A 15126-nucleotide genomic window follows, 5' to 3' on the forward strand; every position below is an offset into this window, starting at 1 on the left:
ACTTAAAACATGGACTATAGCCATCACAGTGGAAGGAGTGAGGACTAGGGGCATAGTTTGGGTTTCAGGCAAGCTTGAGGACAGATGGTGCTTTGGTCTGCTTGTGTCATGGTCATCCTTCCTGGGACAGCTTTGGCATCACCTGCAGCACAGGGCCTTGCCTGGCTCTGTGGCCCTGGGGAGAGGAGGAGGGTGGTGCCTCGCGCTGCCCTGTGATGTGCACTAACCCCAACACCAGCTCCTCCAAACCCTGCTCCCCCTCCTCCTGTCGCCCCTCCCCCGGGATCAGATACCGAGTGGCTGGGGCTGAGCCGGGGGTGGGGTGCGGGTTGGGGTTGGTCAGGGCTTGATGGGGAGGGCTGGGCAGGGGCTTGTGCTTTGTGCCCCCTGCTTCAGGATGCACAGAGGGCTCTCCTGTGGTCCCCAGGGCTGTGGCTGTGCCAGAGGTTGGTCCAAGAACTGACAACGCTGTTACTAACGCCATTGTGGCAAATGCTGTTCCGTGGCTCAGTGCCATCCTGTGGGTGACCGCCAGGCTGCCTTGCAGCTGCTGGACCCCCGGGGACAACTTGTTATGGGAATGTTACAGCAATGCCCTAAACTGTGTGATTGCATTGCAAAAAAACGACAGTCTTGCAAAATTACAACAGTAAATTTCCAGACCCACCAGTCAGGGAATGGAGTTCTAATGGCTTTGCCAGCAACGCTATGTCACTCAAGGGGCACATGGAAGGGGGACTGGAATGCTTAAGTAATAATCCGAGAGCGTACATTCTGTTAGATGAGGCATTCTTTTAAATATTAATTTTTTTTTGTTAAAAAAGAATCATTGGGAGTTGGAGTAGCTTGTGTTAACCCTTCATGTTAAAAACAAATCCAAGCTGGGTGCAGTGACCTATGCCTGTAATCCCAGTGACTCAGGAGGCTGAGGCAGGAGGATGGCAAGTTAAGGCCAGCCTCAGAAACTTAAAAAGGGCTGGGGATGTAGTTCAGGAGTAAACCACCCTTGGGTTAGGTCCCAGTCCAAAAATCCTGAATCTACATGGTGACAAAACAGCCAGCTGAAGGACGTTCTGGGAATGGAGACTCTGGAGAAGATGAGATGTGACCATCGCGGGGTGAGGCGCGAGGGAGGACAGCTGGAGTACCCAGGTCCAGGGCTCGCAGCACCATAGGGTGTGTTTGGTCATCGTTGACCTGTCAAGACCCGCAGAACGCACAGCACCAAGAATGAATCCTGGTGGGAACTGACTTGGGGCCAGTGTGCACTTTAGGGTCTTGGGTCCAGGTGCACGTCCCACTCCGGAGGGAGTGTGGCTGGGCAGTGGTATGTGCCTGCGGTGGGGGGCAACGCTGTCCTCTCTCCTCAATTGTGCAGTGAAGTTAAACTACCTCTAAAAACAAAGCCTATTCATTTAAAAATGCCCGTGACTGTTCATACCCCAGCACAAAGTAGCCACGGTCCCTGCCTGAAGAGATCAGCTCAGTGCAGAAACCTGCATGCATGTGACCAACCTGCTGGTAACACGCACACGCTGCATCCTGTGACCAGCCCTCTGGACCCCAGCTCCTACCCCCAGACCTCCTGGTGGCCTCCAGTCTCCACTTCAGCCACCACATCTTCCCGTTGAGGTCGGCCTCCTCTGAGGCCACGACCCTGCCTCTGTTCACCTTTGCCCCTGCTCTTTCCCCTGCAGTCATCCCCACCATTTCACACCTGGGACCCCTGGGCTCCCTTCTGTCCGGCAGCTCCTCTGTCCTCTGCCCTCCCCAGCCACCCAGTTCCATGAGCCAGTGCTGCTGCCCCTGTGTACCAAGGTCTCAACCTCCTTTCCCTGTCCCTTTGTGACACCACAGTTTGGATAAGCCCCTCTCCACCCTCCCCCTCATGTGGGACGTCTCACTGAGGATAGTCACCTAGTAGACAGTGAGGCCACTGCTGGCCCCCTGTACTGCAGGAGGCCCTGAGTCCCCTCAGCTCTCTGGCCAGAGCTCTTCTGGCTCCTGAAATAGGGCATCAAACTCTGGTTTCAGAGATGGTGTCCGAGAACGAGTTCCCATGCCACCCAGGGGTCAGTGGCCCCCCTCTCACTCCAGGGCGGGGCTGGGGGCAAAGCTCTGGCTTCCCATGGCTGGACGCAACCTCTGACTGCCCCTCCCCAGACAGCCCAGCACTGAGGCTAAGGAGACCCCGAGGGATGGTATTTCATTTATTCCAAAAACAGATTCCTGGGGCCAAAACTAAGAATTTTGTTTAAATGGTACAGGAATAAAGAGAGAAGAAAAGGCCTTCAAACCTCAGCTGAATCAGGCTGGCTTAAGCTGGCTGCCCCTGCTGCTGCTGTGGGCCTCTGCTCCTGGGTGCAGCCCAACTCCCCTCCCCTGCCGCCAAAGGCCTCTGAGGCGCAGCTGGGAACCTGCTCGTGGGTGCAGCCCAGCTCCCCTCCCTGTGTGTTGTGTTTTCATAGCACTGAAGATGTCAAGGAGAATCTGCTGTCCATCCTGCTCAGCACCCTGGTGTCCCTCCTGGGATTCCTGACGCTGAACCGTGGCTTCTGCAGAGACCTGTGGGTGCTTATCTTCTGCCTGGTCATGGCCAGCTGCCAGTACTCCCTGCTCAAGGCAAGGCCCGTCCTTCTTGCTGGTGAGTGTGCTCTCCCTGGCGTGGCCTGGGAACGCCAAGGTGAGGTGACGCTGGCATTTGATCTGTGTTTCAGAGCGTGCAGCCTGACCCTGCCTCACCAATCCACGTAAGTTTCCAAATGCAGGCAAGTAACTTGTCTTGTCTGCTTGCGTTGAAGACAGACAAGTCTCCTGAGTCTATAAAAAGGCAAAATCCACAACTATGCTGCATCTCAAATGCTTAAGTAGAAATAGTAGACAGAGACACGAAGCATGCTGGCCGAGCTCCGGCCTGCTCTGAGCGCATGGTGTGCTGGCCGAGGGGACGTCTGGGCACAGGGCAGAGCCTTGTGGAGGTTCCTTTCTAATCCCCAGGGCCCTTGTCAACCTGGGGAGAGGTCACAGAAAACTGTCACCGTGCCTGCCCTCACTGCCCATCTGCTACTTGGTGCTGAGCAAGGTGCTGGTCGGTACCACGCCTCAGTGTGTTGTGTCGAGGAGGCTCATTAAAATGCCTCTGTGTAGCACATCCTGCATGTCGTGTACTTAGCACAGTGGGGTGTGCTTGCAGATGCCAGCGTTTACTGTAAGCAATGCCAGCTCGTGGGTACGGATCATTGTTCTTATTTCTTAAAAGGTGTTGTATAGGTTTGTGGTCACCATGATGACCTGATATGTGTCTACCTTGTGGAATGGGTCAATCTAGCTGGTCACCATGATGACCTGGAATGTGTACCTGTGGAATGAGTCAATCGAGCTACTTTTGTTTCTTGGTGAGAACTTTGGAATCTCTCTTGGCCACTGTCACATGTACAGCACATTATTATTAACCACTAGTCACCGTGCTGTTCAGAGATCTCCAAACCCCAGTCCTCTGGCCGGAGTGACTCCGTGTACCCTTTCACTGCCATCTCCCCACACCCATCCCCCATAACCTTGGTTCTGTGCTCTGCTTCTGAGTCTGCCTCCGGGTGCTGGCTGGCTTCTTTTGGGGCAGCGCTTGCAGGGTCACCCTGCTGCTGCACCTGCCAGCACCTCCCACCTAAGGCTGAGTGACATTGCACGTTACTGGTTCCTCATCAGGCTCTTAGGCTGCCTCCATGGCTTGGCTTTGGTGGGTGAGGCCAGGGTGAGCCGGGGTGCAGGTGTCTCCTCCAAGTGCCGTTTTCATCGCCACTGGCTGATAACCGGAGTGCCATTGCTGGGTCACGTGGTGGCTCCGTCTGCAGTGTTTCGAAGATCTGCGTGGTTTCCCTGCTGCTGCACCTCCAGTGGCACACGGGCAGCCCCCCTCCACATCCTCACCAAATGCACTGTTGTCTTTGTGTTAAATGCTGCTCTCACAAGTGTGAGCTGATATTTGATTGAGGTCCTATTTCACATGTCCCTGAATCGATGTTCTTTCTGCATGAAGCTGATCTTTGTTTTTTGATCCTGGGGATTGAACTCAGGGGTGTGATACCACTGAGCCACATCCCCAGCCCTCTCTCTATTTTATTTTGAGGCAGGGTCTTGCTAAGTTGCTTAGGACCTTTCTGAGTTGCTGAGGCTGGCTTTGACCTCATCCCTGAGCTGCTGGGATTGCCGGTGCTCTCCACCAGGCCTGGCTGGAGCTGATCTTCTTATTTTCTAGCTCGGGTTTACTATTTTTACCTTTCATCCCCAGCATTCTGGGCTGCCTACACTGACCTGTCGATGTCCTGACATTCTTGGATGAGCTCTGAAGCAGGAGCACCTTCTTCTGACTCCCCCCCACCCGTCCCAGCCCATGCCTTTGTAGCAAATCCTTGCCCTTGTTATGGCAAGCTCCTGTGGACCCCGAGACCCCTTCCAGTGAAAGAAAGCCCTGTCTTCCCTGAGTTGTGTTTCAAGAAAGTTCACACCCAGATTTAGGACTGATGTGAAGTCCACAGTAGCTCCTGTTTGGCTCATGGTAATTAAGCAGAGTTTATAATTGGGTGATCACATGGCATGCAAGCCTGTCTTATTAAACCTCTGTTCCCTATAATTGGTTTACATATAATACATCTTCTCTTGTCCTAGAGTCTGAATGTCAAGATAAGTAGAGCAGCATAATTAGGGTATTAAGATGTATTGTTGTAATTATCGTCAGAAGCCCTGGTAGGTGGTGTGAGGGAGATGTGCAGCTGGCAAGGTTCTCACTGAGGCCCACCCCAGGTGGCACATCACTGTCTCACCCCGTCCCCCTTCTTGTGCCTGCACCTCATGGCTGCTGGTTTTCTGGGTGACTTGGGGAGCATGCTGTTAAACATGCCTTCCCCAGTGAACTCTCAGGTGAGGCAGAGCACCCTAGGACAGGATGGCCAGTGTACCCCCTGCTCCTGTGGCTTCTCAGTGCCATTCCTAAGACCCTGTGATGCTGTGCTGAGTTGGAATCAACCTGTCCAGGTCCTGGAGGAACAGACTGAGCAAGCTGGTGGGACGACATGGCTGTTCTTGCTCCTAATAAGACATGACTAGCCATCTAACCATGTCTATCTACTGCAGTGATGAATTCACTTAAGATTTCCATGTAGATTAGTCCCTGGTTTGAGTTGCATTTCTCCAGCAGTTGTAATGAGGACAGGAAATAGGGAGCTATAAACTATTTCATCCTGCAATCTGCTGGGCTGTGCAAGTATTTAGAAAGCAGATTTATCATCTGCAATTTATAGATGAGAAACCTGGAGAAAGGAGATGGTCAAGTCAGAACCCGCTAACAGCTCCAGCAGATTGGCTAATTCCATTCCCAAGTGGCTCTAAAAGAACCCAGACTGCTTTTCAAACTGCTGGGTTGAGTACATTTGCAGGAGACGTTTGTTAATAAATTCAGCCAATGCTTGATGTTAAAGTGACATGTCTTCATCTGGGAGCACAGGTGGCAGGTTTTGAGCACGTTGTTAAATCAGAATATGGCTGCACCCTTGCCTCAGTTTACCTTGTCAGAAGGGGAGTGATAGTGTGCGCACCCCAGTGGCCTGAGGACTGGTCATGTGGATACATTGGAAGCAGGTTCAGCAATGAGTGACTGGGTCATGGGAAAGAGAAGCAGGTCCCTGTGGCTGCCCAGGTGTTCACAGCAGGCCCTGTGATTACGGCTGAGCTGGGAACGTGCTAAGCGCAGTGGCCAGAAGCAGCTCCCTGATGCCAGGGGGTGAAGCCCAGGCTAGAGCCAGATGGAGCTGGATGCCCCCTATACCTCTCTGAGGCCAGGCTACACCCAGCCCCAGGTCCTCTGGGATCCTCTCAGTCACCCTTCTTCCTCATGATAAACTCTTGTTTCTTCCAACACTGGCGGCTTCTGACCCCCCCACATTCCTCAAGAGGACCCTCACACTTGTTTGTCCTTGGCATGCAAGTGGGTGGGCTACCAAGGTGGGTTCTTGTGCGGCTCTCTTCCTCATCTGCTGTCCTGCCATGGCGTGGCATCAGGCCACAGGCTGGCATGGGTGGGCTCTGGGCAGTAGCCCTACAAGGCACTCCCAGGGGTGTTTTAAGGTTAAAAACAGACATGGAATGATGGAGTCCAGTGAACTTTAACAGACTATGGTCAGGCTTCACCTGGTAGAATGGATGGAATTTTCTTTTTGAAAAAAGTTTTTAAACATCGACCCTGAGGGTCTGATGATGGATGTACATTCAAACCTGGGCACTGGGCAGGGGCTTCTCATTAGGGAGTTTTCTGGGGTCAGGCAGAAGGTGCACGTACTGCTACTTATCTATGTGCCCAGAATGGCCTTGACCCAGACCTTAGGCTGGGACAGGTGCCTTGCGAACAGGGGAGGGCAACTCTGGGAGGGCACCAGTGTGTCCTCAATAACTAGTGCCCACGCTCTGTCCCCATGGCCGATGAAGGTACTCAGAAGGTACAAAATGACATCTCAAACTATTCGGAGCCCAAGGCTCTCAGTTTCTACTTTTGAACAGAAGGAAGATTCATCGCAAATGGAAGGCAGTCGTTTGGCTGCATCCTGAACCCCGTCAGTTAGCAGAAACGTGTTTGTACATAGCGAAGCTGTTTATTCCAGCTAATTCACTCAGCTATGCACTGTGCTAGGTGCATTTAGACTTGGCTGAGACTTTGATTTTCTTTTTTTCCTGCAAAGAAAGTATCTCCATGTCATTAATCCGTGGCCTAGTTGGACTCAAAAAAAAATTCCCTTTTAAAAGTGCAAAAGTACTTTTCCAAGACTGAGCCAGTCGCAGGACCAAAGATAGCTAGCCTCTGGGTAAATCCCACATCTTCCTGAGTAAGATGGCTTGGCACAGGACCATTTCTATCCTAGGACAGTGGAAAGTTAAATTGCACCCCTGAATACAGGACGTTCTAGGCGGTAACTGCAAACTCGAGCCTAACCCCCTCACTTCAGTCCCCCCCTTTGCACCCTCAGGGCAGTTCGTAAGTTCCAAGGGACACTCTTCCCCTAACTCATTTCTGTTGTCTTTTTGGCTCTCATGAACTGTGTGTTGATTCGTGAGGTGTAAATTATTTGTTGGCTCTTGTCATGGAAAGTTGCCGTTATATCTCTCCCTTACTTTCTCTAGCAATTTGAGAAGAACAGAGGATGTTTCTATTTCTCGTCACAATTACATTGGGGACTAAGACAAGGTCTGCTAAGTGGTTCCCCTCAGAGGAAAGTGTTGTATGAATTATGTCATCAAAATAGCAAATTTCCTTTAAAACTCAGAACATTCTGCTGCATGTCACCAGGGCGCATGGGACAACCTCTGCAGGGCTGCATTTGCACCTGAACTGTCTTGCTTTCCAAGACACTAGGGGACTGAAGCCTGCAACTTAAAATCCTGCTCCTCATTTGTAGTGGAATTCCAGTTAGACCATGTGGAGCAAGGACAGGTTTAAGTTAGCTTTGCACTTGAAATGAACAAAATGAATGGAACCTCTCTGTTGGAGAAAGCCCTTGAAGCCAATCTAGGTTTTTCTCCAGGGCTGGTAATTAAATTTTTAGGCAAATCTCTTTGGAATCGAGAGGCAAAGGGTTCTTTTTGACAGTCTCATTCTGATTTGGAAGAGGAGCACCAGGCTTTGCCTTTTCTTTTCCTGGTGTTCTGTGTGCATGGATTATGGGAGGGTGAGGGAGGATGTGTCATATGTACTGTTATGTGGTATCAAGTGTTGACTGACTGTGAGATTCTTGTCACTTAATCAAAATAAAAGGCACAACTCAGGAATTGTATTTGTTTTCTAGGGACACAACCAAATCATAACCTATAGCAGACCAATCTATTTTTGTATGCTGTGTGGCCTTATTTTGCTTCTCGATGCAGGGGCCAAAGCCAGGCGCCCTCCCAGTTATGTTGTGTATGGCCTGCAGCTCTTCTCCGCAGAGTTCCTGCAGTCTGCCAGGGACCACTTAATAGGTGAGTGGACGTGGGTCCTGGGGAGGGCAGCTTGGTCTCACCTTTACCTCCAGATCCCTTTCTGGAGAAGCCTCCTTACTATTATTCATGAAGCTGTGTACATTTCCCCATTGGCTTGCATATCTGCAGGGGACTGTGGGGAGTTGGGGCCCCCATGCGTCCAACATGAAGCTGGAAGAATTTTGATATCCGTGGCCAAGAGGTCGCAGCCCCACGATACCCGAGCCTAGGTGCTCTGCTCAACAGGCCTACCCTGTGCTCCTTGCCTGCCTTCCAGTCTAGGCAGTCTCTGCTGTGGAATGCTGCCCTGTGCATGCTACCTGCTTCCTGTGCCACCCAGCTCTGGAGTCACTGCTTTCCTAGATGAGTGACCTGGAGCAGCAGTCCACTGCTGCTTGTTGCAAGGACAAAAAGTCTTACCCACCTCTCAGTCCCTGTGGTTTTAAGTAAGTGAACATTCCTACATGCATGGGGTAACGCTTGGCACTGAGATCAGCTGTCAGTGTCGTTCTGTGGCCAAGAGCCTGCGTGGGGCTGGCCCCTGGCTCCGAAGCGTCCACTGCCCCTGTTATCTTGTGACTGGCTATGAGCTTGCTGGCCAGCTGAAGTGGATGAAGGGCAGCTCCAAGGACACTAGCCTGGGCTCCACTCAGAGCTGGAAATCGCTCCATAGTGGTCTGTCAGAGCCTTGGGTCAGTGTCACCTTTCCCAGGCACTGGAACTGCACAGGGGTCCCAGATGGGGAGTGAGCGCTGTGGTGGGTACAACAGCCTCGGACTCTCCCCAGCTGCCGCCCCCTTCCTTCCTGCTGTATTGGGAGCAACTCCTCGGTCTCCAGCCCTGTGCAAGCCCAGCACCTCTCCCTGCCCCATGGACAGAGGAGCTGAGCAGCTTTATAATGTCAGAGGGTCAGGGAATGTGCTTCAGGGAACTTCTGTGCGTACTTAGGAAGCAAAACTTGGGGAAATAGGCGCCAGTCCTCCTTAGACTCCTGGGGTGCCGCCTGTGAGAGCATTTGTTCTACCCTCAATTTTGCCTTTCTTTTTATGTTATTTAAAGTGTTCCCCCTCCCTCCCTTGCTCCCTCTCTCCCTCTTCTTTCTGCCTCCCTCTCTCCCTCTCCCTCCCTCCCTCCCTCTCTCTCTCTCTCTCCCTCCCTCCCTCTCTCTCTCTCTCTCCCTCTCCCTCTCTCTCCCTCCTTCCCTCCCTCCTTCTCTCTCTCTCTCTCCCTCTCCCTCTCTCTCCCTCCCTCCTTCCCTCCCTCTCTCTCTCTCTCTCCCTCTCCCTCTCTCTCCCTCCCTCCCTCCCTCCCTCCCTCTCTCTCTCTCTCTCTCTCACACACACACACACACACATACACACATACACCCCAAAGGCCCCTGGTCATCCTTGCCTTCTCAGCTGGCCAGGCTCTTCCTCCGAGCCTGGCTATGATGGTAGGTGACGGTCGGGGGTACACAGAGCAAGGCCCAGGTGACCACACACCCTCTGGAGCACTGTCTTTTCTTGCCATTATTTTTGTTTGTGTGCTTTTTGTCATTTGCACATAGCAGCACTGGAGTCTATAGCTCAAGGACACTCAAGGACTTGAGGACCGGAGGGAGGGAGGGGGTGTGGAAGATATCTGTGCCCTTGCTGCACCCGCATTTCTCAGGAGCTTCAGGGCTGCCATCTCCCTGACCCTGAGTGTGGCCAGTGCCGTTGGAGCTCGGTAGCCAGGATCTGTGACCCCCCACCCCTGGCTCCCAAATGCTCTGCTGTCTGCAGGGCCTTAACCATTCAGGGGAGGGTGCTGTCCCTCAGTCTGGTTCCATTTTCATTGTCCTTCGACCCACACTTGTCAGCGCTCACCCATTTGTGGTCATCTGCTTGCACTGGTCACATGTGATTCCATCTGTCCCCTGCCAGCCTGTCTGCTCAGCACAGGTGAGGCCGAGGCCCCTCCAGCCTTCTCATCTTGAATGCTCAGCACTCGGCATGGTATCCTGTTCAGGGTACCCGGTGAACACTGTGGGTGGGGAGCTGGTCACCATGGCGTACCTGCCAGACGGAAGGAATCACGTTGGCATGTCCCACCCACGCTTGGTAGAAGCACACCACCTGGCCCCACGGTCGGCTGCGGAGGATCTGGGGAGAGATTCAGGGAGAGAAAGCCCACATGTCTCCAGCAAGGAGTCGCCCTTCGCACCCAGGCCTCTCCCTTGTTCCTCGTGCCATTGGAGCAGTGCAGTGGTGCTGGCAGGGCAGGCATTCAGTGGCCTTGGAATGTGAGAAGCTGTCAAGGCTTTAACAGGAGACGTACACGCTGGGCACAGCCCCAGGTTCATCGTGTGGCAGCAACCCAGGCTCGGGAACCAGCTAGTAGCTGTGCACAGTCTTGTTTTATTTCTTGGGATCAATTCCCCTAGAACGAGGGGGACAGGAAATATGGCATTCTTAATTTTTTCAGTGGAATCCCCTTTCTCTCATATTTTTTGTCTGCTCCTCAACAGTGACAAGTGAAAGTGACGATAGGTAATCCGGCAAGATGCCCAAGCATCTGGTAGAGATAAACAGAGGAATAGAGCCCGCCAGTCCCTGGGGATGAACGTGTTGATTGTGCTCCTCTGCTGAGCAGAGGGGATGGTGAGCCTGAGGAGGACGAGAAGGCAGGAGGGAAAGGCTGGTTTGCCTCTCTGACTCTTGGGGGACAAGGGCAATTCAAGGTTACTTCCGCTTATGGAATCTTCGCCCTCTGTTCCCAGCTGTCGGGGGATTTAAATAGCACATAGTTGCTGCCATTATGACCGCAGGGTCCAGCAGGGGAGAGGGAAAGGATCAGGAAAAACCAAACCTCAGTGGGAAGGGAGGCTTCCCGAGGCTGCCGAAAGGAGGCACCACAGCCTCTGTTCAGAGCAGAAGCCCAAGGCCAAGGGGCCGCAGGGGTGGTCTCCTGAGGCCCCGCTCCTCGGCTTGCAGATGGCGTGTTCTCCCTGTGGTCTCACATCTCCCTGCTGTGTCTGTCCATCTAAGCCCAAGTCCACCCTCTTTATAAGGAGCCCAGTAGTGCTGGACAAGGCCCAGGAGGGCTTAATCAACCATCCTCATGGGAGCATCTGCAAAATCCCTGTTTCCACTTGTGACCACAGTCACAGGACCTGGGGTTGGACTGGGCACAATTCAAAGAATGACAAGGAGCTCCAAAGACAAAGGTCAGGCGAGAAGCCAGAACCCAGCCTGGGTGACCCAGCCCGAAAGTGCCCCATGCCTCTCACACCACCTCGGTTGCTTGCAGTGGGTCGTCCTCAGGGCGGGGTGGGGCTGGGGATGTGAAGGTTCCTTAGGCTGGCCTTACTGGTGACAGTTCTGGCACCCTCTGCTCTTCTGGGTCTGCTCAGCATCTCCAGCCTCAAAGCTCTCTGTGTTGCCTCCCCACATAGAAGGGATTGCCTGCTGGCCAGTGGTAGGGACAAAGCCAGCAGGAAAGGTAACCATGCTTTTTGTTACATGTAATGCAAGGGAGGAGGACCTCAGAGGCAGGGAGAGAATGTGGGAGGGTGCAGGAAGGCAGCAAGGGTGAGCGACACGCTGCAGATAAGGTTCCTATGCACTCTCCTCCTCAGTTTAGAACATGGCCTGCGTCTTCCTTTGTTACAAGGGGATGCTCTACTCTCATTGCCAGGAACAGGGCGGAAGGCCTTCTCAGCACTGTTTCCTGCACTCATTTGGAGACTGGGGACCTGGGGCTGCCATTTTTATTACTTTCCATCTGGGCAACTGCAGCCACAGCCTGTGAGCGAGCCTAGCTTCCCACCGCAGAGAAAGCCCAGGCTTCAAAAGGAGCAGCTGGGAGCAGGGCCAGGCCCCGGGGAAGTGCCCTTCCACCTTCAGCTGTGGAAGGGCAGCAGGAGGGAGGGGAAGGGCTTGTGTTCTCTGTTGCAGCTGTGATAACTGATCTCGGCAGATGGCAGGTGGACTACAGCTCATGTGAGGCAGACCTTTAGGATGGCCGGGAACCGAGCTGCCCTTCAGTAGGATGGGTGGCCTAGGGAAGCAAAAGTGCCTGATATTGGTGCTTAGGTGAGAGGAGGCCTTCCCTGGTAGCCAGGGCCACACATGGGGTGACTCTTCTCAGATGCAAGAGTTTTCTGTTGCTTTTGGCCCCTTGGCACAATGAGCCCCACCTACCACAACACAGCCTCTACACAGCCCTGCAGGGGAGCGCTGCTTTTGCCCTTTGCTTTCTTGAGCACTGAGCCTCACTTTTCTGTGCTGCTGGGAAGGCTCAGGACGGTCCTTCCCACAGAGGCCCATGGAGGCCTGGTAGGCTGATTCCATCTACTCCATAGGGATTCCCACTGTTCATGTTTACCAGAAGCCATGTGCTTGAGCTTTGGTGTTTTTGTTTATGAATTTTGCTTGGAAAGAAATGGAACTGATCTGGAAGCCCCTGCATTATGGTGATTATTAGAGAAAATAAGAAGCAAAGAAGTGAGAGGAAATCACGGACCTGTTCAGCGGCACGTGAACAGAAAACCTTTGCAGAAAAGTTACAAACAAACACAGGCTTTTATTTTTTTGCTTTTGGAAGAAAGGACAAAACAATTTCAGCAGTTCCCCAAGGCCACTGTGTGGGCCACCCTGGCAGCAGATACAAGACTCCTCCCCTGGAACGTTCTGGAGGGTGTCTTGTGCTGGGGCCTCCCTGTCTTCTGCCATCCTCCTGGGGTTACCTCATTGATCCCCAGGGCTGCACCTGCACCACACCTTCAGCAGTGGCTTCTCTCGCCTCTGCCCTGCTTTCCCAGGGCCATCCTGGGTTGTGTTCCGAAGGCCCTCTCTCCTGGCTAGTGTCCGTCTCATGGGCAGTACCTCCTACCCAGGCCCAGCCCAGTACCTGTCAGTGTTTGGCTGCTTCACTCCCACCCCCGCCCCCAGACGTCGCCGGGGTCCCCCACATGGCACCTGGAAGGCAAGCTGGAGCTCTGCTGGAAGTGGAGGGGGTGGCCCAGTACCGGGTCCTTGTTGGATGTGAAGGGAAGGGGCGCTCAGGTTGCCGCGGTTGTGTGGATGAAGACTTGGATGCTCGCAGCTACGTGTTCTGCAGCCAAGCATGGGCTTTTCTCAGGGACGTCCTCTTCCTGTCTCTGAATTCCATCTGCAGAGACTGAGAGGATGCTGTGCCTCACACAGCCATGTCCAGCAGATAGTGTGCTTCCCTGTGTCACTGGGGCGCAGGCTGCTGGCGTGGGCACTGCAACAAGTGCCTGAAGCAGCGGTTCAGCAAGGGCACACCTGTGCTGTGGTCACAGAGAGAATTTTCCTCCATGACTGGTCGGCCTCACTGCTTGGGGACCAGAGCAGAACTGCCCACCTCATGGCCAGGACCTGAAAAGAAAGAGGAAGAGACCACTGTTCCCCAGGGTAACCTGCAATGACCTAGAGCCTGCCACTGGGCCACCTCCTGAGATTCACACACACCTCCCAGCAGCCCACACTGGGCACCAGGCCTCCATCTGTCACCTGGCCTCCAAGGGTGCTCCAGATGCCAATGTGGGAGGCGTGGTCGGTTTTACTCCCTAGTTACAGGCTGCCACATAGCCATTATTACAAGATCACCAGAACCTAGAGGTGGCCCCTGTGCAAGCAGAGGCCCTGTTGTCATAGCTGCACATGTTACCCCAGATCACACAGCCCACAGCCCTGGGTGCCTGTGGGACAGGTCCGGCCCACACTGAGCCGAGACCCATGATTAGAAAGACAGACACACAGACCCTCAACTCCACTGTGACCCCCCGGGGACCCTGTGCTTCCTGTTTTTTTAGGATGGCTGAAATCCTGCCTCACTTGCCACTGTGGCCCCCTGTGGCTTCTGTAGTTTTAACACAAGCTCAATGTCTAGGCAGTGGGTTTCTAGAGAAGTCTCCTTAGTTCTGCTAAGGCTCTCCAGTGTCGGATGTCTCTGCCCTTGCCAGCAGCCTCCATCAGGGAGAGCAGGTCCACTGAGCCCCACCTTGGGTTCTTGGCAGAAGGCCACCGAGTAGCACCAGGTGGCGGCAGGAGGCAGCTGTGGCACGGCCCTTCCCCTGCAAGTTCAGCTTGTCTCTGGTATGCTGGACCCCCCCCCCCCACCAGTGTCCTAGCCCATCACAGTCTCGCCCTGGGATGGGGCTGGGATGGCCAGAGTAGGCATAGTCTTCCTACCTAGCTGCCGGTGGATCTGCCCGCCTAGAACCTGTGCCTGCCCTCACAGTGGCATCCGGGGTTGTGCCAGGGTAGCCGACCTCAGCCCCAGGTGCTGAACTCATCCAAGCACCTGCTCCACACTGGGACCCGGGCTCCATGCAGGAGTGATCCCCGTGGCCACCATCTCTTGTTTCTGCAGGTCCCTGTGGTTTTCCAGACCGTGTCCCCGCTCCCCACCTCCCCCATGTTGAGGCCTGCTCTCTGCCTTCCCGTCCAGGGCCTGGCAGTCCCAAGCTTGTGTGCTTGCCTTTCCTGGGGGCCACCTAGTCACTCCCAGGGCACTGTCCACCTCAGCCTCTGGAGGCTGGTTAAGAGTCCAGAATCACTGCCACATCGCCGGGTGGAGGGGCCTGGCTGGGGAGAGCTGCCTGGTGACAGTCTCTGTGCTTGGCTTATCACCGACTCCTTGGTTCATTTCAGTGTTTGTATATTGCTTCCCTGTGATTTCCCTCCTTGGGCTCTTCCCGCAAATCAACACCTTCTGCACTTTTCTCCTGGAACAAATTGACATGCTGTTCTTCGGGGGTTCTGGTAAGTCCCTTGCTGCTCTCCCAGGAGGGTTCTGCTGTTAAGCACAGATAGATAGTGTAGGTGGGGGAAGGGGCCAGCCGGGGGGGGCGGTGCTTTATCCCAAGCTCTCCAACTGCTCACTTTGGGTCCCCTGTCAGGACCCCTCAGACTTGGAAGTGGCCGCCCAGCTTGGATGAGGAAGGACAAGCAGAGGAACAGGGCAGTCAGGAGAGCCTGCCGTCTGTGGCGGGCTTGAAGCCTCAAGCCCTCCTCAGAGGAGGTCGTGTGTCTGTGCATGTGAGCGTGAGCCTGTGCGGATCTGAGTATGAGTGAGCCCGTGAGCGGGACGTCACGCATGTGCCCTGTGTCCCTGAAACAGCGAACCCTGTCC

The 15126-nt window shown here is 54.1% G+C and overlaps 1 protein-coding gene across 3 annotated transcripts in view; it reads left to right on the plus strand.

Annotated features, from left to right (window-relative positions):
- Positions 1-15126, plus strand: part of Pcnx2 (pecanex 2) — a 174478-nt gene that overhangs the window by 40685 nt on the left and 118667 nt on the right. For all 3 annotated transcript variants that reach the window (XM_058575011.1, XM_058575013.1, XM_058575012.1), the window contains exons 11-14: positions 2469-2622; positions 2718-2750; positions 7830-8001; positions 14646-14756. In XM_058575011.1, coding sequence (XP_058430994.1) covers positions 2469-2622; positions 2718-2750; positions 7830-8001; positions 14646-14756 — 470 coding nt within the window. The remainder of the gene's footprint in view (positions 1-2468; positions 2623-2717; positions 2751-7829; positions 8002-14645; positions 14757-15126) is intronic.

This window comes from Marmota monax, unplaced genomic scaffold, assembly GCF_021218885.2.
Source record: "Marmota monax isolate L192 unplaced genomic scaffold, Marmota_monax_Labrador192_F-V1.1 WCK01_AAM20220418_F8-fsc00071, whole genome shotgun sequence".
NCBI lineage: Eukaryota > Metazoa > Chordata > Mammalia > Rodentia > Sciuridae > Marmota > Marmota monax.